This window comes from Marmota monax, unplaced genomic scaffold (assembly GCF_021218885.2).
Source record: "Marmota monax isolate L192 unplaced genomic scaffold, Marmota_monax_Labrador192_F-V1.1 WCK01_AAM20220418_F8-fsc00014, whole genome shotgun sequence".
Classification (NCBI taxonomy): domain Eukaryota; kingdom Metazoa; phylum Chordata; class Mammalia; order Rodentia; family Sciuridae; genus Marmota; species Marmota monax.
Window position 1 is genome coordinate 14,851,748 of NW_026695222.1, and position 21,046 is coordinate 14,872,793.

The following is a 21,046-nucleotide window of genomic DNA, read 5'->3' on the forward strand; positions in this document are numbered from 1 at the left end:
AAGTCTTCTCATCAAGAAGAGAAGCTTGTATCCCAGAGGAGGAAGGCCACACGCCCTGGGTTATGTGTGAGCATGGACAGAACTGGGGCTAGAACCAGTGGTCGTGACTTTGCCGTCACTGTAGGGCCCCAGTGTGTGTGGTGCTTCCAGGAGCTTTGGATCTCCCTGCTCTTATGTCTGCTTGTGGTGGAAACTTGCCTTTTCCCTTGCTCTTGGGCTATGGCTGTCATATTGGCAATGTTTTTGCCTTCAGCAGTCCTTCCTTCTCTGGGTGGCTGCTTCTCATGGGAATGACCTAAGAAATAAGATAACCAAGGTTATTAAAATTGTAACTAAAGGTTAGGAGGCTTCAAATGAGGGCCTTTTCCATGAACAAAATTCTGTATTTGTTTTTAGTTCTTGACTTGGCAGCTTATATTGCGGGTGCTTGGAACCCTTCCTGCTTCCCTTTTAGTACTCAGCTGTGCTCTAGGACAGGGGTTGGCAAAATGCAGCCTCTGGGCTGGGCGTGGTGGCACATGCTGGTAATCCCAGCAGCTCAGGAGCCCAAGACAGGAGGATCACAAGTTCAAAGTCAGCTTCAGCAACTTAGGCTCTGAACAACTTAGCGAGACCCTGTCTCAAAGTAAAATATGAGAAAGGGCTGGGGATGTGGCTCAGTGAACCCCTTGGTTCATTCTCTGGTACCCACCTCACCCAAAAAATGCAGCCTGTGAGCCTGCCACCTATTTTTGTAAATAAAGCTTTATTGAGACATAGTCATGCCTTTAATTTAGTTATCATCTGTGGCTGCTTTTTTTTTTTTTTTAATTTTGGTTTGGGATGGGCACAGTACCTTTATTTTATTTATTTTTATGTGGTGCTTAGGATAGAACCCAGTGCCTCACACTTAGTCGACAAGTGCTCAACCACTGAGCTATTACCCCAGTCCCGTGACTGCTTTTGTGCTACAAAGCAAGGTTGAATGTTTATTACAGAGATACCACAAATTCACAAATATATATTATCAGGCCTTTTACAGAAAGAGTTTGCTGCTCCTTGCTCTAGAAATGAGAGTTTTTTGGGAAAAGTTATTTTTACATAAGGGAGGTGTCATCTGAGGGTGGATGCTCATTGGACCGAGCTGATCTGGTGAGGGCTGTTCTCTCAGTCACCTAGAACAGAGCACGTCTCTGTAAACACTGTGCATGCCTTGAAGTACATGCACGTGGCTCATATTGAATAGTTGTGTGTTTCATGGTCAGTGCTGCATACACACTGCCTTTCTTTTGGCATACACACTTCTCCTTTCCTAGTAGTGGAGCCAGAGTGGATTTGGGCAGATGTGAAAGGCTTTCAGGTCACATGCTGTATTTTGTGATTTGTGATTTTACCTCCCTCCCTACAGAGTTGCCTTTGAGCTTGAAAAAGAGCTGTTGGTTCAGGAGTTAAAGTCCTGTGGGCTCATCTGACATGTTTGCTCGTTTGCGTTTGGGACCTTGACTGTGCCACTTAACTTTGCTGAGCCTTATTTTCTTAGGGTGTTAGACTAGGTGATGTCTTAAGGACATACCTGTTCCTTATTTTAAAGGGGAGTAGAGGCAGTTATGACAAGTAATCCCTGGAGGGGCCTGACTGATGGTAGCGATGGAGCTGGGAAGCGGGCTGTGTGCGGAGGGTTTCTGCTCTGCTTTGCAGCTCCTCACGCAGACCCGTCGGCCAGTATGACAATCTGTTCATTTCATTTCAAGGGACATCGATAAAGTCGATGAGTTAATGCAGGACATTGCTGACCAGCAAGAACTTGCAGAGGAGATTTCAACAGCTATTTCAAAACCTGTAGGATTTGGAGAAGAATTTGATGAGGTAAGTGGTTTCATTCAGATCACAGAAACCTCACAGGCGACACCCAGGCCAGGCCGTCCCTTGATGTGTTATTGAAGGTTCTCAGCAGGGGTGTGTGGTTTGGAAATCACCAGTTCTTACCCCTCCAGACTTGGATAGAGACAGGCATGGTGTTAAGTCTTCCTGAATGCTAGATTTTGAGGGATGCTGTCATGGTTTTGGGTAGTTGACCTAAAGGAACCTTCATCGGGCATCAGCTCCGTAATTGGTTTCAACAAGCATTTACCCTGCACCTTTCCGTGGTGGGCACTGGGCTCAGAGGTGGGGGAGCAGAGGTGACCATGTCCTGGAGAAGTATATGGGATTTCCCCTCGGACAGCTCTGACATAAAGGAAAAGCCAGGGAAGGAGCATTTAGCTCTGATCTCTGAACCATCCTTCTGGACATTGGCCACCTACCTATCCATTGCTGCTCTACAGTTTGGGACTTGGAGTCCCTTGGGTTTTTAAAATACAGTAGCAGCCCCTAGTGAGGATACTTCATTATGCCTTAGATTTGAGTCCCTTGAAGGTCAGCCCTTCTCAAATTCTTTGTGTTCTCTGACTTGCGTCATATAAGGAGAAACCAGCCTAGCCTCTTACCTTACCTCCCTCACTCTGTTTTCTTTCACCAGGATGAGCTCATGGCAGAATTAGAAGAACTAGAACAGGAGGAGCTAGACAAGAATTTGCTGGAGATCAGTGGACCCGAAACAGTTCCTCTACCAAATGTTCCCTCTATAGCCCTACCCTCCAAACCTAGTGAGTATTTCTTATTACAGCCAGCATCTACCGGCACCAGGTGAGGGGTGTCTTATGGTTGGTTGACTTCAGTCTGGGTCCTGGGCTTGTGCAGGGTTGAGAACCAGAATGTGTTGCAGTGGCCACAGTAACAATGTCTTCTGCGTTTTTCTAGTTTCTAGAACAGGTTTTTTTGTTGTTTTTGTTTTGTTTTAACCTTAGCACTATGGACTTGGCCAGATAATTCTGAAGGTAGGGGTAAGCCTGGGAGGCTGTCCTGTGCACTGTGGGTAATAACAACACCCCTGGCCTCCCCCAGTAGCAACACCCTCTGTTTTGTGAAACTAAAAGCTTGTCCAGGCATTGCCAAATGTCCTCTGGCAGTGGGGGTTGGGGACTCATTCCCATTTGAGAGCCCCTATTCTAGACTGATATTTCGCCAGAGAAAGTTCTAGGCACTGTGAGAAGGTGTGAGAATTTTAGTCGAGTAGCTCATGCTCCATCTAGTATCCTGTGCTATGCACACCTGAAAAGCCCAGGCCCTCGGAGACAGCCCCTGGTGGGGAACAGCTTTGGCTGTCCCATGGTTTCCTTCTCCCTGTCACTTTCCCCCTCCCCTATCATGATATTTCACCCCTGATAAAAATATTCCACCCAGAGCTTCTTGATAAATGCTCAGTGGCAGAGCACTTGGCATGTGTGAGGCACTGGGATCGATCCTCAGCACCACATAAAAATCAGTAAATAAAATAGAGTTATTGTGTCCATCTACACTAAAAATATTTTTTTAAAAAAAGGTAAAGCAGTTGATCTGGTGTGGAGAGAGCACCCAGGCAGTGGTGTGAGACCAGGCCGTAGTCACCCGTGTCTTCTGTATAAGAGGAGAGGCCTCTTACACAGTCAGTGCCCAGCAAGCCTCCTGGGGCCGTGCCCTGGGGGTTCAAGCAGTTGGGGTGGAGGTGGGAGGCTGGCGAGGATCGAGCTCCTGTGAACTACTTCCCTTCTCCACCGCCTATGGTGCTCTGAGACTGAGACCTCGTGGGAATGCTGGTGACTCTCAGTGTGGAGACTTCCTCACCTATCTGCCCCTGCTGGACCGAGGGGAGGTGCTGGGGAGGGAGAACCTGGGGTCCTGGAGTTTTGTGTGACAGCTTTAGGCCCTGAGGAGCCGCTGGTTAACAGCCTGGAGGCCAGGGGGCTGCAGGGTGGAGCGCAGCCCTGGTCCCCAGCCAGAGTGCGCCAGCATCCTCTCAGCCAGCCCCTAAACAGCCTGTTCTGTCTTCAACAGCCAAGAAGAAGGAAGAGGAGGACGACGACATGAAGGAATTAGAGAACTGGGCCGGATCCATATAACTGGTCCAGTGCAGGCTGGGCCCAGACAGACTCTGGTGGCCTGCGCTGTGGGCAGGCGCTGCGTGTGCGGGCAGGCAGGATGTGGTGCAGGCAGCCTCCATCGCTCTCAATCTCACTCCAAAGCAGCAGCAGGCCGCATCGCTGCTCACTCTCGCAGAGCATGGTCTGCGCCCAGTGGGAGGGCGGGGGGAGGGACGGGCGGGAGGGAGGGAGGTGCCTGCTGTTTATAATGTTGAATTTCTGTAAAATAAACTGTATTTGCAAATCCAACATTGAGCTTCTGGACTATGCTAACTCCACTGCTGAATCCTCAATGGAAAGGGTCGACCATTTGCAGTTGAAATGATCTGAAAATGTAGCCTCTGTCCTTTTAAGTCAGTTGACTTGTCGCACATCTCTTTGTAAGACTGTATGGTACTGGCAGAAAAGTCGTTTTTTAAAAGCCATAGGCTTTTCCTTGTCCTTAGCTGTAATATCGCATTGGTTTTGGCTTCCTCGAGAGCTGTGTTTCTTTTCTGTCTGTCACCTGTGTACTGGCCCCCGTGTTTACCACCCTGGCCCTCCTCACTCCCACCCCCCTGCTCTTTTGGAGTTTGTGACACTGATTTGAAATGGATGTGTTCTCTTGAGAGCAAGTGAGATTGTTAGAATTAAATTCCAGCTTTACGGTTTTCTAACATGGCTCTAAGGTCCTTGTTGCTGTTTGTGATAACTGATAGATAACTCATTGGAAACATGTGCATACATTTATATTCAGATGAAATTATGGTTTGCACTGTCTATTAAATATCTCAATTAATTTTCATACTTTGCCGTTGTGTTCAATTAGTCTGTCATTTACCTTGGGAGCTGACCTTTCCCAGGCCAGCATGGGGTCCAGTGGTGTCTATGGAAACAAGGAAAACTTGAACATGACATATATCAACAGTCTGAGCCAAAGAGCGGAGCCTATCTCATCAGACATCTACTCTGGTTCTAGAGGCCCTGGATCTGTGAGGCTCACCTTGCTTGGGGATCCCCTGGGCTCAGTTCAGGTGAGTTGGCTCTCACATAGTTCCAGGGTCTTCGTCCTCTTCTGTCCATGTCCACGGGCAGGAGCCTCTCCTCTTGGAAACCCTGGTGCTCCCACTGGGCAAGGCCAATGGGATTGAAGAAATTGGCCTTTCCCTGGGGAGGAAGTACGGGCAGTGACAGAATTAACACAAACCCTTGTTTCCAGTCTGCTGCGGGTTGCCATGTGACTGTGGTCCAGCCCATTCCATTCTCTGCACTTTTTATAACTCTTGTACCTGCTGGAGAATTGGATGAACACTTTAGACTCTCAGCAAAATAGATTATGCACGTTCATTGCAAAGTATGCATGCAAATTGGCAGTAGTGAGAGGATACCCCATTTTCCCCGAACCTCTTAAGATTAAAACCAACCAGGAAGCCGGGCATGGTGGCACACCCCTATAATTCCAGCTGCTCGGGAGGCTGAGACAGGAGGATCACAAGTTCAAAGCCAGCCTCAGCAATGGTGAGGCACCAAGCAATTTAGTAAGACCCTGTCTCTAAATAAAAAATACAAAATAGGGCTGGGGATGTGGCTCAGTGGTCAATGCCCCTGAATTCAATCCCCGGTACCAAAAAAAAAGAAGAGTAGTGCATCCCTCCTTCACCTGCAACAGAAGACTCAACCAACAGACCTAAGTGACATTCACTTATTCGTTCAAAATTCACTCCAAGTTGCTGTGCATGGTGGTGCACACCTGTAAGCCCAGTAGCTTGGAAGGCTTAGGCAGGAGGATCACAAGTTCAAGGTCAGCCTCAGTAATTAGTGAGGCCGTAAGCAACTTAGTGAGATCCTGTCTTAAGAAATGAAAAGGACCAGGGATGTGGTTCAGTGGTTAAGCACTCCTGGGTTCAAGCTGCAGTAACTGCCCCCCCAATAACAAAATAAACATTTATTTATTTTTAAAAAGTATTTAGCACCTCCTTTGTGCCAGGTACTGTTGAAGGCACTGGGAGTGCATGACCCACAGGTGGGGTCTCTACCTTCAGGTTGGTAACAATCTTCTAATCTCAGGATTGGTAGTAGTGGTGGGTTGGGGATTGGGGGCAGTGCTCAACCATGTCCTCAGGAACCAGGCTCTTGGGGTCCTTCTGCTCTGCTGTCCTGAGCACATAGGCTTTTCCTCCTTGGACTTGCCACCTCTGGGTCATTAACTGGCATTGCGTCACACCCCAGAGGCCAGGAGCCTGTCATCAGTACCTGCTGACTCTGCCTTCACCCTGCCCACGTCACCAGGAGGCAGACTCCCGGAAGACCCACGCAAATGCCCTCAGGACTCATGGGTCATGCCTGACGCATGACTACTACTTGCTCCAAGGAAGTCTGGGAAAGTGGGAGCCAGACAAAGGGGTTCAGTCAGGATTCTCCCATAAGGCTGAGGGTGGGGCCACCCTTCCCTGAGATTGTTGCAGCCCATCCAATTGATACCTGGGAAGAAGTGGGGGACGGTGGCTGGGTAGTTGACACAATCATCAGACCCCACAAACAAACCCGAATGTGGTTAGTGCTACCGGTTTCTTTTAAAAGCAGGTCGGATCATGACATTTCTTTCAACCCCCTTAGCCTCTACCTTCTCTTCTGTGTTTGGAAAACTAAAGGTGCCTCAGAATCACCCAAGAAGCTGGTTGAAAGCCCCAGAACTGGGGGCTGGAGAATCACTCCTTGGGTGATTGTAATGTAGATGGGCTGGGACCCACACTGGAGTATTCAGGTGGACAGTTCTCAGAATGGCTTTCGTGGCCCCTCTATGACCGGGCCCTTTCCTTCATATCCCCCCAACTCCTGTTACCCAGAGTTCTGGCCCTTGGCCTTCCTCTCCTCTTTGCAGTCTTCTTGGTCCCTTTTTTAAATTTTATTTTTCACTGATTTATTTTGTGGTGCTGGGGATGGAACCCAGAGCCCCTGACATTCTACCAGAGCCCCCGACATTCTGCCAGTCGAATTCTACCACTTGAAACCTTGCAAATGTATTTGAGCACCTCTGTGCCAGTGCTCATGAAGCTCACGGTTTGATGGGATGACTAAAAAGGATATTGCAGCCAGGTGCGGTGGCGCATGCCCGTAATCCCAGCGGCTCTGGAGGCTGAGACAGCAGGATTGCAAGTTCAAAGCCAGCCTCAGCAATGGAGAGGCACTAAGCGACTCAGTGAGTCACTATCTCTAAATAAAACACAGAATAGGGCTGGGGATGGGGCTCAGTGGTCGAGTGCCCCGAGTTCAATCCCCAGTACCAAACAAAGAAAAAGAAAAAAGAAACCACTCTGAAACTTATTTGGGAAAAGAACTATTTTAATGAACTCTCAGATTCTGTGGATTAGAAATTTGCAAACCCCCCCTCCCTCGGAGGAGTGACTTGTCTCTGATCTGTGATAACTGAGGCCTACCTGAGAAGGCTTGGAGGCTGGAGTGACCCAGTGCTGGAGGCAGGAACCACTCGCTGCCCTCTTGGGTCATGTTGTGTGTGTGGTAGTGAGTGGATGCCACTTGCCACTGGGACTTGCCCTGGGTCTGTCAGCGAGAACATGTGGTCTCTCCTTGTGACCTGGGCTTCCTTACATCATGTCAGCCTCAACACCATCAGAGCTCAGGGTTCTCAAAGCTATTGTCCCAGCCAGTAAGACGGGAGGCGTGTCACCTTGGTGACCTAGCCTCAAAAGCCACAAGGATACTTTACTGATTTCACTAATTATAAGTGAGTTGCAAACCCACCCAGACTCAAGAGGAGGGGAAGAGGAGTCCACCTCTGATAGGGACGTGGTTAATTCTCAGAGCATGGGCTGGGGGCAGGAGATGTCACTGAGACCATCTTTGGGAAACACAGTCTACTGTGATAATTGACAGGGTTTCGTGTGTGCCAGGTATTACGCTAACTCATCTGGTCTCTCGACTCATGTCAAAAGTATTTTTTTTAAGATAAATTTTTTCTTTTAATATTTTTTAAGTTGTAGATGGACCATTATTTTATGTCCTTATATGCGGTGCTGAGGATCGAACCCAGGGCCCCACACATGCTAGGCAAGTGCTCCACCACTGAGCCACAGCCACAGCCCTTGAAAGTATTTTTGAATATTTTTGAATATATATCATGTTCATCTATCCATTCTATATATGTACTACTGTATAGCTATAGTGTGTAATGAGTTATATACAACTTACTGAAGTTTTTAAAGGTCGGTATAAGAATAAGCATAATAAAGATTCCAGAGCTTTCTTCCTGTCTTCCAAAGAAGGGAAAGGATTTACCTCTGAAATCTGCTTCATCCCTCTGTCCCCCTCCACTACCAGCACTGGGCCCAGGACATTATTGTCTCTCTGGGTGACTTCTGCAGTTACCTCCCTGGTCTCTGCCACCCACCTGGTCAACTCCCACTGGTGCCTCCCTCCTACCTGTTAGGGCAGAGTGAGTGTTCTAAAGGGCTGCCACTCCCCCTCTACAACCTCCCCTGGCTTCTGCTGACCTCTGGATGTCTCAACATCGGGTGCCAGCAGGACCTGGCCCTTGCCTGCTTTTGTAGCCCACTGAAGTCCTGTTCCTTCCACATCTCTTCCTGGGCTGGGCAGATCTTCTGCATCAGACTCCTGCATGGGTCAGAATTCCTAAGGGTGTGGCGCCCAGGGGCTTGCTTATTTATTTATGAAACCAGGAATTGAACTCCAGGGTGCTTTCTGTTCAGTCACGCCCCTACTTTTCCCTCCTGCTTATTAAGAACTAATTTTTAAATTTTAAGGCTGTGTTTTGCTAATTTACCCAGGCTGGCCTCAATCTGGATACCCTCCTCCTGCCTTATCCTCCCAGTTGCTGGGATTGCAGGCGTGGGCCACCACATCTAGCAGGAACTCGAACCAATTTCTTTTTCTTTTTAGTTGTAGATGGACACAATACCTTAGTTTTATTTGTTTATTTTTATGTGGTGCTGAGGATCAAACCTAGGGCCTCACACATGCCAGATGAGTGCTCTACCACTGAGCCTCAGCCCCAGCCCAGAAACTTGAATTTTAAATGCACTTTCAGATGATTCTCATTAAAATCTGAAAATCCCACCTTGCCTTTGAGATCATCTCTTCTAGTGCAACACTTCCAGCCCATTCTGCAGATGAGGAAACCAAAGCCCAGAATGAGTCATTTCTCCCTCAGCCTCAGAATTCAGGGAACCGAGGAGTAAACTCAAGTCAAATGTGCGTTGAGAATCTCCAAGACATTTCCCAAACTACTGGATCAAGGAGCAACACCATTTGGGAAACGCTGAGGGACAGAGTAACCCAGTCCTGAGAGGGAGCAGGGCCTGGGGCTTAGGGTACGAGGGGCCAACGCGGCAGGGCGCCAGGGGGCCTGCAGGTGGCGCCATCGCCCAGGCAGTGAGGCCCACGCGCTGCCTGACTGGGGAGGCTGGGTCCTTCCCGGGGGTGTGGGGGGGTGGTCTTTGCCAGGTGGAGCGTGAGGAGGGGTGTTCGCTTAGGATCCCGGCACCCCGTGCCCCCGGCCACCCCTGTTACCTCCTACTCCCTCACCCAGCCCCCTCACCCCTGCCAGCCCAACACGCAGGGGGGTGCAATGTGTCCTGGCTCCCGCAGGGTCCTGGCCAGTAGGAGAGGGAGTAGGAAGTGGGACACGCCAGCCTGAAGGTGGGACCAGTGCATCCACAGCAGTGGTGACAATCGTCGTCATTTTCCTTGTCTGGCTTTGCAAGGGCCCTGCATTGCCCGGCCGAGGGCTGCTGTGGGGGCTCCTCACCCTCTGGGAAGTCCCTCCCCGGGCCCTGAGTCTGGCCAAGGAGGGAAGCACGTGGTCAGACCTTCTCCCTAGTTTGGCTGGGGGGCAGCTAACTGCCCACTTCCAGCGGGGGAAAGCGGGTCCAAGGCTGGGGACTTCAGTGGTTGCAGTGGACACTGAAGCTGGGGCCCCAAACGGCTGCCCTCTCTGTCCTAAGGAGCAGCCCACCTCAGCAGCCCAGGCCAAGTGTTTCCACCCAACAAAACTGGTTTCCTCTGCCTCTTTGTCCCATGAGGGCCTTTGCCTTCCTGCCCTGGCCCTCCAGACTTAGGGGACTGTGGTGACCCAGTCTCCTGGCGAGGGTGCCCAAAACTGTCTTTTCAGCACAGGGCTGAGGTGGACCTTAGATATTTTCTGGGAATAGCTGATAAAGACAGCCTTGGGGCTGGGGGCTAATGTTTGCTGTAAAAACTCCCTAAATGGTGAGTTGCAAACCATGTTTTTGATGCTGAGGATCCAACCCAGGGCCTTGTGCATGCAAGGAAAGCGCTCTACCAACTGAGCTATATCCCCAGCCCCTTCAAACCATTTTTTTAAAAAAGAAAAAAATCAAAATGAACCAATTGGCTCTGGGAGGTGGGACAGCAGCTGCAGCACACAGTGGGGAAAGGTGTCTTTGAGGCTACTTCGGTCAGGGCTGGTCACTAACCCACAGGGCCCAGTGCAAAATGAAAACACACTGCCTGTGGCTCCAAAATTATTAAGAATTTCAAGACAGAAACAATAGAGTCTTAAACTAGGCATGGACCCTTCTGACTGAGGGCCCTGTGTAGCTGCATAGTCTCACACTGGTGACATCTGTGCTGTCTCTGATCCAGCTCACCAGCATCACTTGCCAGTCATGACCTCTTCTCTGTCCTTCCTATATCTCCCTGACCCCCTATAAACTATCCTTCACCCAGCAGCCAGGGGTGTGTTTGAATATCTAAGCCAGGTTTTGTCACTTCCCTGAATTCCGTCTGCCCTTATGAGCTGGGAGAGGCCCTTCTGCCTGGTCTGTTTCCCTGACCCTTGGTTCCTTTGGTATATATTCTCACAGTTTGTCACTTGAGTGTCCCTGCTCAGTTCTCATTGCTGTAGAAACTTCACATTTACTTGTAAGGTACTGTCTACATGGAGGTGCAGCACAAAGAGGGTCAGGGCCTGGGTCCTGGGTGATGCCCTGACCCTCTGCAGGCCTCAGTCTCCCCGCCTGCAGACCGTAAGTTCCACAAGAGCAGCTGCCATTGTATCCACAGGTATCCTGTGGCTTTGCCTGCAGTGGGGGTGGGAGACTGCAGCCCTGGCCTGGATGGTGCACTCAGTGTTTCTACAGAACTGTGAAAGGTTTGGTGACAACACTATTACAGGTCTCCTTTGTGCTCCCTACATTTAACCTTAGTCAACACTTCTTGGCTGCATGTTAATAACCTGGTTTACATTCCTATTAGCCAGACTCTGAACCTTGGCTGTCACACTGGTTGTAAATCCAGATGATATCCCCAGCTCCCCTCCTCCCTGTGCGTGGATCACCCTGGGCCACCCCTGGGCTCTGAGAGCAGCATCTAAGCTGAGTCACAGTCACGAGCAAGGGATTTGGTGTCCTGTGTGGAGCGTGGGGGCGTGCTGCAGCCCCATGGGGCCATCGCCACTGGTGCAGCCTGCCTGTCCCTGGCTCTGCTGTCACCCTGGCCTTTCTTTGGTCAGGTGACCTCCTTCAGCCAGAGGCTAAGCGCCCCTTCTTATAGGCCTCTAAGCTCTCTTTAATACCTGCCAGCATTTATTAAGCACTTATTGGGTGTCCAGCATGTTGAGAAGGGCTCCCTGGAGTTTTTCCACCATTTTCTCACAGAGACCCTTAGGAATGGTTGTTATTATTGTAATTATTATCATTATAATCATTAATTCATTTATTTTTGGTACCAGGGATTGAACCCAGGGGCCACATCTTAACCACCGAGCCACATCCCCAGCCCTCTTTCATTGCTGAATCACTTAGGGCCTTGCTAAATTCCTGAGGGTGGCTTTGAACTCGAGATCCTCCTGCCTCAACCTCCTGAGCTGCTGGGATTACAGGCATGTGCCACTGTGCCCAGCAGGAGTGGTTATTATTATGATCTTCGTTGTGTAGTTGAATATGTGAAGGCTCAGAGGAGGGAATGAGTTGGTCAAAGTCACCCAGTGGGGGACTCCTACTTCCCACCCACTGTGGCCCCTGGGCACAGTGGGGCCACTGAACTATACACCAGCTCTTAAGGACAAGAGAGGAAGAGGAACCAGGGCCTTCTATGGCCTGATTGTGTCTCCTGGCCCTGGGAAGTAACTGCGCCCCCCCTCCGTGATCCCCCGCCCAGAGGCAGGCTGGCTAAGTGGGTTGGAAATCCCAGGAGTTGGGGTGGGATGTGACCCAGGAGCTAGAGCAAGGGGGGAATGGACATCAGTGCCCCCTGCCTGGGTTGGGGGGCAGGTGAGGAGGAGGTTGCCCTGGGCAAGGTGTAGCTGCCTGCTCTGCACCTAGAGAGGACCCGGCAGGAGGTGCAGCACCAGGAGGGTCAGGGGGCTGGTTAGCACTGGATGATGCCCTGGCCTCTGAGGGCCTCAGTTTCCCCACCTCCAGCGTGGATCTCCCACAGAACCCACAGGAGGTGTGGCCGCCTCCATGTAAACGAGGGGGTGGATCCCGTCCCTGAGACTGCCATAACAAATCCCCTCCCACTGGCTGGCTTGAAACCACAGCAGCTATTCCCTGGGCTCAGGAGGCCCAGGTCTCCAGGCAAGCTGTCAGCAGGGCCACGCTCCAGCAGAGGCTCTAGGGCACAGTCCTTCCTTGCCTCATCTGGGGGGCTGTCCTGCTGCCACAGCCCGCAGCCCTTGGGGTTGAAGCCTCTGATCTCTCATCCTTCCTGTTCTCTCTGTCTTCTCTTGTAAGGACACTTGTCATTGGATTCGGGGCCACTGGGGGGTTTCAAGATCTTTCTTTTTCTTTTTTTTTTTTTCCCTTGGTGGCGCTGGGAAGGGACCCAGGGCTGGTGCAAGCCAGGCAGGTGCTCTACCACTGAGCCACATCCCCAGCCCCATTCAAGATGGTACCTCGAAACCTTCAATTGTATCTGCAAAGGCGTTTTCTCCACTAAGGTCACGTTCTCAGGGTCTCGGGGTCTAGTGTGGACATATCCTCTGGGGGGCCACCCTTCAGCCCACTCCGGGGATGTCACAGTGGACCACACCTCACAGAGAAATGACAGTGAGGGCCCCAGGACTCTCCTCTAAGACCTCGACGCTGGTGCAGTCGCCTCAGCAAGTGTGAGTCCTCCGGGAGAGATCAGAAACCCAGGCGCGGGGAGGAGAGGCCCCGGGAGCCCCAGACCTCCCACGGCCGCGTCCCGGGAGCGGGTGGGCGGGAGCGGGTGGGCGGGGCGTCAGACCCCGCCTCCTGCGGCGAGGCGCCCTGTTGCGGCAGAGCCGTGCCCAGGAACATATTTTACCCATAAACGGGCCAATTAAGAAGGCAAATGTTTCCAAACAGGAGGATTTATTGGCATAGAAAGTGCCATTCCTCCGAGCATGAGGAGTGGGGCGTGTGCGGCGCCATCTGGAGGGGCTGTTTGTCATATTTATTGAGTCGCTGGTTGCTGGGTTGGAACCGGCAGGGCTTTGTGAGGTGTGGGCAGGGACCCTGGGAGGGCGCGGGCTTCGTGCACACGTGTGTGCCCGTCTGCGTGCAGACACACGTCGTGGGGCTGAGTGCGCATGTCTGCGTGTGCGTGTTCGCCTTCCTCCTCGTTTGTGTCACCCCTGTGTATGGAAAGGGGTGCATGTGGGCCTGCGTACATGTTCTAGTGCATGCGCGTGCACCCGTGTGTCTGTGAGCACGTGTGTGCACTCTTCTTGTGTGTGCGTGCATGTGTGGCCCAGTGTGTACTTGCATGTCACAAGCCCTTCGTGCCCTACCTGATTCACTTCCTGGCAGCCTTAGATATCTCCATACAGCCTCCCATGTTGCCCCCTCCTTCTGCAATCTCTCTTTTTCCTGTGTGTCCCTTTCTCATCTCTTTCTAGATCGGGGATCACCAATGGGTCCTGGGAATAAGAGAAGTGAGTTGACTAGGCTTTATTTATTTATTTAATTTTCCCTTTTCTCCCTGGTACTGGGGATTGGTCCCAGGGGTGCTCTACCACTGAGCCACACCCCAGTCCTTTTTGTTTTTTGAGACAGGATCTCACTAAGTTGCCCAGACTGGCCTTAAACTCGTGATCCTCCTGCCTCAGCCTCCCAAATTGCTGGGATTACAAGCTGTGCCACCACCTGCTCCCACTGCTTCAGCCTTTGAGACCCTGCAGGAAACCCCCTCTGTAAAAGGGTGGAAATAAATCTCCCTGATAGGGTTCTTCCCAGGATTCTGTGAGATTGTGTCTAGCACAAGGTAGGTGCTCAAACAATGTGCATCCTCCTCAACACTCCACCCTGGTTCACCCCCATGGACTTCCTTGGCTGCCGCTCTCTCTGGAGAGAGGACTGTGGAAACCCCAGGGCTGGACGGACGTTGGACTTCTGGCCAGGTGACTCCGTAGCCTTCCCAGACTCTTCCTGGTGATTCTCCAATGACGTCACCAGTGCTGGCATTTTTCCTAATCAGGCTTTCCCCATTAAACGAGAATTTAGTATGTTCCCTGGACTACGTAAGTCCCAGAGGATTCTGATTTTACAGCCTCTGTTTTAGAGTGTGACGTTCTGGGCTGTAAAGATGTAATCAGCTCTCACAAGAGATGGTTTCTCTGGCACTAAGGCAAGGGGGCTGGGATGGCAGCAGCGTGATTGGAACTCTAAGTGTCTAAAGTGACTGTCACAAGTCCCCAGAGCCACAATTCAATCAGCCTCTCCAAACAGGAAATTCAACAGAGAGTGTTAAGAAGATGGTGGAGGGCGAAAATGAAAAAGAAAAACATTCAGGGTGGAATTGAATTTTGGAGTCATTTGATGGAAGTTTTAAAAATGAACAATAACAGCCTCTGAAAGCTCGTCTTTTTCAGTTCCGCTGAAGGGGACATTTCCGGGATTCTGAAAGAAACTTTCAGAGTTTTCCTCTTCCTTTTCTCCATCTCCTCTTCTTTTCTTCCACAGATGTTTCCTGAGCACCTACTATGTGCCTTAGGCACTGGGGATGTAACCATGAGAAATAAAGATGCTGTCCCTGCTCTTGTGGGTTCTCATCCTCTTCCACTATTGGGCACTAGGGTTGATTCCAGTTTTTGCAGATAAGGGGCCAGTGAACACCTTTGTGTGCGTAGCAGGATGATCCGGATTAAAGTGTTCTGTGGCCCCAGAAATAGTGACTGGGGTCAAGCAAAGGCACTGGATACCCCACATTCTAAGGAGCAGATTCAACGTGAGGCTGGACACACCCTCGAGGCAGAGCAGCAAGTTCTGCGGTCCCAGCCACCTCCCAACCCCTCCTCCTGTCCTCTCTCCATAAGCAGGAAACCAGCAGGGGACGGAGAAAGGAGAATTATTGGATCGTAGCTGTTATTGTCCCATCCCTGCAGGAGAGAAGGAATCTTCAAAGGGACCATTGGCAGAGATGGAGCCCCCTAGAAGGGCAGAGGGGTCTTGTGCCATGTTGAGGGGGTTCTGCTGAGGCAGCAGCCTGGCCTCTGCCCTGGAGGCCGCCCCACCCAGCCCTCTCACTCCCCTCACCTCCAGGCTGGGTCAGGGGCCTCCTCTGGCTCTCATGGCCCCAGGGTTCCTGCCACCTTGGCGGCAGCCCCTCTGGCCTATCTATCTCTGGCTGACAGAAGGGCCCTTTTCTTTTTAGCAGCTGAATCCCTGGCACTTGGTTCAGGGGTGGCAAACAGCAGGTGCTCACTGTGTGTGGTTGGGAGAACTGTGTTGGAGGAGCACTGGGCAGAGGGAAGGTGCGGGCTCGGGGGCCCTGGGGCGGGAGGACGGCCCCCCTCTGCTTCCTTTTCCGCTCTTCCTGCCCAGCCCTGGCCTGGCTTTCATTTTACAACCACATAAACAAGTCCTGTCCTCAGAGAGGCCCTCCTGCAGGCAGCGCAGTGGAGGGTGGGGAATGTTCCAGATCTAGTTCATGGCAAAGGAGCCCTGGGAGGAGTCAAGCCTCCTTAGACATGGCAGCCCCAGGCCTTTGCGGATGCTGGGTTCTCTGCTGTGGAATGGTTCCTTCCTCCTTTGCAGGCTCCGCGCCTCATCCTCTGCCAGCCTGGCTCACCTCCTCTCCCCAGGGAGCCAACCTGGGTTCCTCCACTGTATGAGGCTTCTTCTGGAAACCAGTCCTGTTGGCTTCCCCTCCATTTGGACACAGTGCCTTTATTTATTTATCTGTATGTGGTGCTGAGGGTCAAACCCAGGGCCTCACATGTGCTGTACCACTGAGCCCCAGCCCCAGCCCATTCTCAGCCTTTTTAAATTTTGAGACAAGGTCTCACTAAGTTTCTCAGGCTGGCCTCAACCTTGTGATCCTCCTGCCTCAGCCTCCTGAATAGTGGGATTGTGGGCTGCACCCTTGCACTGGGGTTTCATTACACACTTTTGAACAGTGTTGCCAATTGGCTGAACCCGGCTGGAAGGTGAGGTACAAAGGATGTGGAGATGAGGTAAGGGAGGCAAGAGTGGGAAGGTATGCCAGAGAGAGGGCACCGCGTGAGCCAAAGCTTGGTGTCAGAATGTTGTCAGGGCTGTGGAGCTGTGTGACTGTCACCAGAACCTAACGCTCCAGTGATGAGGCTGGAGAGACCCTCAGGGGCCGGGCCCTGCACTGCGTTGGTGCTGAGGAGTGGGGGTGTTGGCCTGGGCCCTAGGGAGCCAGTGATTGTTGGGGCCAGGGGAGGGATGTGAGGGCAGGGTGTTGAGGAAGCTCATTCCGCCTGCATGGGGAGGCCATGACCAGGTAGGTGTCAAGTGACAGCCTGAGCTAGGGTGAGAGCAGCAGACCTCGAGAGGAGGGGACAGACTCGGGTTCCACGGGGACGATCCCTGAGGGGGGCTATTGGCACCTGGGACTCTGCCTCACATGAGTGGGAGGAGTCAGGGTGGGGACCACGGAGCACCTGTGATGGTGCTGGGTGCTCGGTGGAAGGACTTCGAGGAAGAGTCCAGAGGCCCAGCACCCATGGTCTGGAGAAAGATCTAGCTTGAGAAGGAGCCTGAGCAAGGCTGGGCAGGGGACCAGTAGGGCTCTAGGGGGGACAGAAAGCCCCAGAGAAGTGTGACGTTACGCAGGGCTTACCGCCCCTCCGAGAAATTCATCATCAATATTAGCTCAAATATTAATATTTACTTTTAAAATAAATATGTTGATATACTCAAAATTTGGATTTTAGAAACATTTTAAGGAAAAAGCAGAGACATGATATCTGAATTAGATATGGCCTTTCCCAAATAGACTTAAATTATACATTTCTTTAAAAAAATTTTTTTTTGTATTTATTTATTTGTGGTGCTGAGGATCGAGCCCAGTGCCTCACACGTGCAAGGCAAGCGCTGTGCCACTGAGCCTCAGCCCCAGCCCAAATTATACATTTCTTAAAAACCTGTCTGTGAAATTGGATGCAGTGGCACACCTCTAATCCCAGTGACTCGGGAGGCTGAGAGTGGAGGATCGAAAGTTCAAGGACAGCCTCAGCAACTTAGTGAGACCCTGCCTCAAAATAAAAAATTTATATAAAAGGCTGGGGAGTAGCTTAGTGGCAGGGCACAACTGAGTTCTACCCCTGGTGCTCCAAACAAAATGAAAAAGCCGTCTGTCCTCCCTGCCCCTTCATCCTACCCTCTAGAGAGTATCTGAGCGCTGCTTCTGCTCTTTGTTCCAAAGGGGGCCTCCACACTGGGCTGTGGGTAACATAATCCACCCCGCCGTGGAGGCTGTTAAGTGTTGGGGGCTCACTAGCCTGGGGGCAGTGAACGCTTGTAGAAATAGGAGGAGGCTGGGAGGTAGCCTGGTTGGCAGAGTGCTTGCCTCACATGCACAAGGCCCTGGGTTCAATCCCCAGCACCACACACACACACACACACACACACACACACACACCAAAAAAAAAAGAAAGAAAGAAAGAAAGAAAGAAAAAGAAAAAAGAAAAAAAAGAAAGAACTAGGAGGAGCTAGAGCCTGTGTCCTTGGGAGCTCAGTTCACCTGGGAGGTCCCCAAACTAGAGGAGACGGGATGAGCCAGAGTCCAGGTGCTCCAGTCAGCCTGACAGGGGTGCAAGCTGAGGCTCCAAAAGGCGACTGGACGAAGGCTAGAAATCCAATAAGTGGCCGAACTAGGATTTGAGCCCAGGTCTCCTCAGCTCCGAAGCCCAGGTTCCTGTTCAGGTTTACAGGTGAAAACCATGACCGTGTGTTTCAGTCGGCTTTTCTCGGCTGTGACCAAAAGGATTGACAAGAACAACTTAGAAGCCGGGCACAGTAGCGCACACCTGTAGTCCCAGCAACCTGGGAGGCTGAGGCAGGAGGACTGTGCGTTCAAAGTCAGCCTCAGCCACTCATTGAGGCCTTAAGCAACCTGTCTCTAAATAAAATGTAAAAAAGGGCTGAGGATGTGGCTCAGTGGTTAAGCACCCTAGGTTCAATCCCTGGTACCAAAAACAAACAAACAAACAACTTAGAGCAGGAAAAGCTTATTCTGGCTCAAGGTTTCAGAGGTTCAGTCCGTGGTCTGCCGACTCCATGGCTCTGGGCCGGAGTGAGGCAGAATATACGGCAGAAGGTGTGGTAGAGGAAAGCAGCTCAGGACAGGCAACCAGCAAGCAGAGAAAAATATAAACCCCACAGTCACACCTCCAGTGATCTACTCCCTCCAGCCACACCCACCTGCCTATAGTTACCACCCAGTTAATCCATATCAGTGGATTAATCCACTAATTAAGTTACGACTCTCATAATCTCGTCATAGTCTTGCATTGTCTCACAGGTGAGCTTTTGGGGGACACCTTGTATCTAACCCAGGGGCCAGAGGGTTCCCAGGGCTCTTGTGGCCATTTCACAGATGGAGAGACTGAGGCAGAACCAGGAGTAGAACCTAGGCCCGCTGCCCCTTGGGCTGAAGTTCTCACCACAGCAATGATTTCAAGGGAAGAGAGGCATGCAGGAAAGACGCCAGCTCATCAAGGCAAGGTCAAATGTGAGGCTTTGGAGCCTGTCCCCCGCACCTCCCCTCCAGGCCCTGAGGCCCTGTGGCTCCTGCTCAGAGCAGATGCAGACGAGGGGCTGAGCTCTTCCATGAAGAATCCTGTCCTTCAACTTGTCCCCTGCATTTTACACCACCATGTAAAATTTTCCATTAATTCCTCAGAATAAAATGTAGTGGCTGTTAATTTTTGACGCCTGGGAAGTCGCCAGCTGAATGTCTTTTTATGTCTGAAACTATTTCCACCATTAGGGAAGTACAATAAAACGTTTTCTTTTTTTTTTTTTTTTGATTTTAATTTTAATTAGGCAAGAGCGTAGGGCAGCTGCTGTCAGAGTTGTGGCCAGTGGTGGGGACCCAGAAGAAGCTGGGACGAGACACCAGCACCCTCCCTGCTCCAAGCACCGTCCCCGTGGCCAGACCTCACCTTTCTGAACACACTGGGGGCGCCAAGGTTTGGTTCAAATCAGAATCAACTCCTGATCTTTGCTTTTCCAGAAAGGCTGTTTGTAAGAGGCAGAATGGAGCTTTGAGAAGTTTCCATCCGGGGCTTTGGCTTCACGAGGACCTGGGTGAAATCTTGGACCCTCGACTTAATAGCTGAGGGACTTCGAGCAAGGTCTGCTCTGGGCCTCTGCACACCTCCCAGGACGCAGGTGTCACTGCATGGCTGGAGAAGATACCAGAACAGTGAAGCTGGGGCACCTTAGTGTTGAAGAGGTGGGTGCCATCTCCAGGTTCCTTGACAGGGTGGTGGGGGCGTCCCCAAGCCAGCAGGCTGACAGGCACCAGGGGGCACTGGGCACAGCCTTCCCCGCCTGTGAGAGGAAACCTGTGGGGGCCTTTCCATGGAAGGAGAGGGGACAGTGGAGAGGAGCAGGGTGCGATGACGGACCTACATGTCAACTCATCGAGGCTGTGGTGACTCAAACACCCGTCTAGGGGTTGCTGCGAAGGTATTTTGTGGATGAGGTTAAAGTGGACAGGTGACTTTTAAGTAAAGGTAATGTGGGTGGGCCTCTTTAGAAACAGAAAGGGAAGCTTCCAGAAGAAAAAGAAATTCTGCCTCAAGTTTGCAGCATAAAATCCTACCTGAGTTCCTGGACTACGACCTGCCCTCCATATTTCAGGCTGGTCAGCTCCACGATTGTGTGAGCCAGTTCCTTTAAAAAATTCTCTCTCTGATGGATTCTGTTTGTTTGAAGAACCCTGACTAACGTGGAGGAGGAGGAGGAGGGGAGAGAGGGAATCCTTGCAGTCTACCTCCTGTCTCCTCTATTCTGAAGCCACACCACACTTGACCTTCCTGCAGTGGACATGGCCAGTGTCCTGCCCACTTGCCCTTGGTCAATGCCACTGAGAGGGTTCTTTGCTTGCCTCGGGTTGTTATGGTCTAAGCTTAGTCAATATAGATATAGATAGTCAATATAGATATGTATTACAGATTCTAGATTATAAATTATAAAATATTAATAAGTAAGATAATAGTATTATAAGTAATGTTAAGTTACTCTAGTTATACGTTGGGAGCAATAAACATAAGTTTCTCATGAGTAAGCATAAGCAATAAGTAGGACAGTCTTCTAACTGTAAGACACAGGATTTACGCTGTAAGGGGATAAGTTTGGGTCCGTAGGTATGGGTAAGGATAGGCTAATCGGTTCACAAGGTTAAGTCAGTATTACCATAGACAAATATAGATGAGCATAGCCATAGTGACTCCATTTTATGACTCTTCTATAAACAGTCTATATATATACAGACTGTTCTTAAGATGTTTTTTAAAAGAAATTGTTTTCGAGTATACACCCATACGAATGAGGATGTAGACCCCATAAATGAGGATATGGTTGTTTTTGCTCTGCAAACTGCCTTCTCGGCCCTTGTGTCCCCTGCTGGCTTCCAACTCGCGGGTTTCATGAGATGTGGTTTCTGGCCTATTCACAGATGGCTGCTGTTCTTCCCTAGGGTCCTTTGGACTCTGAGAGGAACAGTCTCTGGCCACATAATAAAAGACTCTCTAACTTGATTTAAATCCAGACTTAGAGTGTTTTCTGAGCAGTTGCCCCATAACAGGGTTCCTTCCAGGGGTCCCCCAGGGAGGCCCTTCCTGCCTCACCAGCACCTTCCCCAGAGACGTG

The 21,046-nt window shown here is 51.0% G+C and overlaps 1 protein-coding gene across 1 annotated transcript in view; it reads left to right on the top strand.

Annotated features, from left to right (window-relative positions):
- Positions 1 to 4,147, top strand: part of Chmp4b (charged multivesicular body protein 4B) — a 38,362-nt gene extending 34,215 nt beyond the window's left edge. Inside the window, exons 3-5 of the mRNA XM_046433787.2 lie at positions 1,731 to 1,845; positions 2,498 to 2,624; positions 3,892 to 4,147. Coding sequence (XP_046289743.1) covers positions 1,731 to 1,845; positions 2,498 to 2,624; positions 3,892 to 3,956 — 307 coding nt within the window. The 3' untranslated portion in view covers positions 3,957 to 4,147. The remainder of the gene's footprint in view (positions 1 to 1,730; positions 1,846 to 2,497; positions 2,625 to 3,891) is intronic.
- The last annotated feature ends 16,899 nt before the right edge of the window (positions 4,148 to 21,046 follow it).